The 484-nt window shown below is 17.1% G+C and overlaps 1 protein-coding gene across 1 annotated transcript; it reads right to left on the bottom strand.

Annotated features, from left to right (window-relative positions):
* Positions 1-358, bottom strand: PRSY57_0022700 (hypothetical protein; the record flags this gene model as incomplete). The annotated part of the gene is made up of 2 exons (XM_020114300.1): positions 1-140; positions 303-358. Coding segments are annotated over 2 exons (196 nt in total), but the record flags the coding sequence as incomplete, so codon positions are not given.
* Positions 359-484: the final 126 nt, after the last annotated feature.

Below are 484 nucleotides of genomic sequence, written 5' to 3'. Positions count from 1 at the left end.
TTAAATTATTATAATTCTCCTTATCTTCTATATTATTATCATAACCTATATGTATATCATCATTGTGCCTTTTTAATTTTGTTCCATACTTCCTTATTTCATTGATATTCTTTTTAGATAAAGCCAATTCATTTATCAATCTATAAAAAATTTTAAATTATACATACATATATATATATATATATATATATGTTGTAATCATAAATTTAAAGAGATATACAAAAAATATTACACATAAAAAAAAGAAAAAATAAATTTATATATTATAGTAACATATATACGGTTTATTCTATTTTTCTTACTCTTCTAAATTATTATCTTGGTTAGGAACTAATTTAAAATGTTTCTGTAGGAGCATATTACATTGAAAAAAAAAAAAAAATACAAGTTAAACAAAAAAATAAAATTATAAACAGACTAGTTATTACAGAATTAAATATTTAACATATATATATATATTATGACATATGTCTTTTGCTTTAAT

The sequence above is a fragment of the Plasmodium reichenowi genome (genome assembly GCF_001601855.1).
Source record: "Plasmodium reichenowi strain SY57 chromosome Unknown, whole genome shotgun sequence".
Lineage (NCBI taxonomy): Eukaryota > Apicomplexa > Aconoidasida > Haemosporida > Plasmodiidae > Plasmodium > Plasmodium reichenowi.
This window is presented reverse-complemented; position numbering and strand designations above follow the sequence as displayed.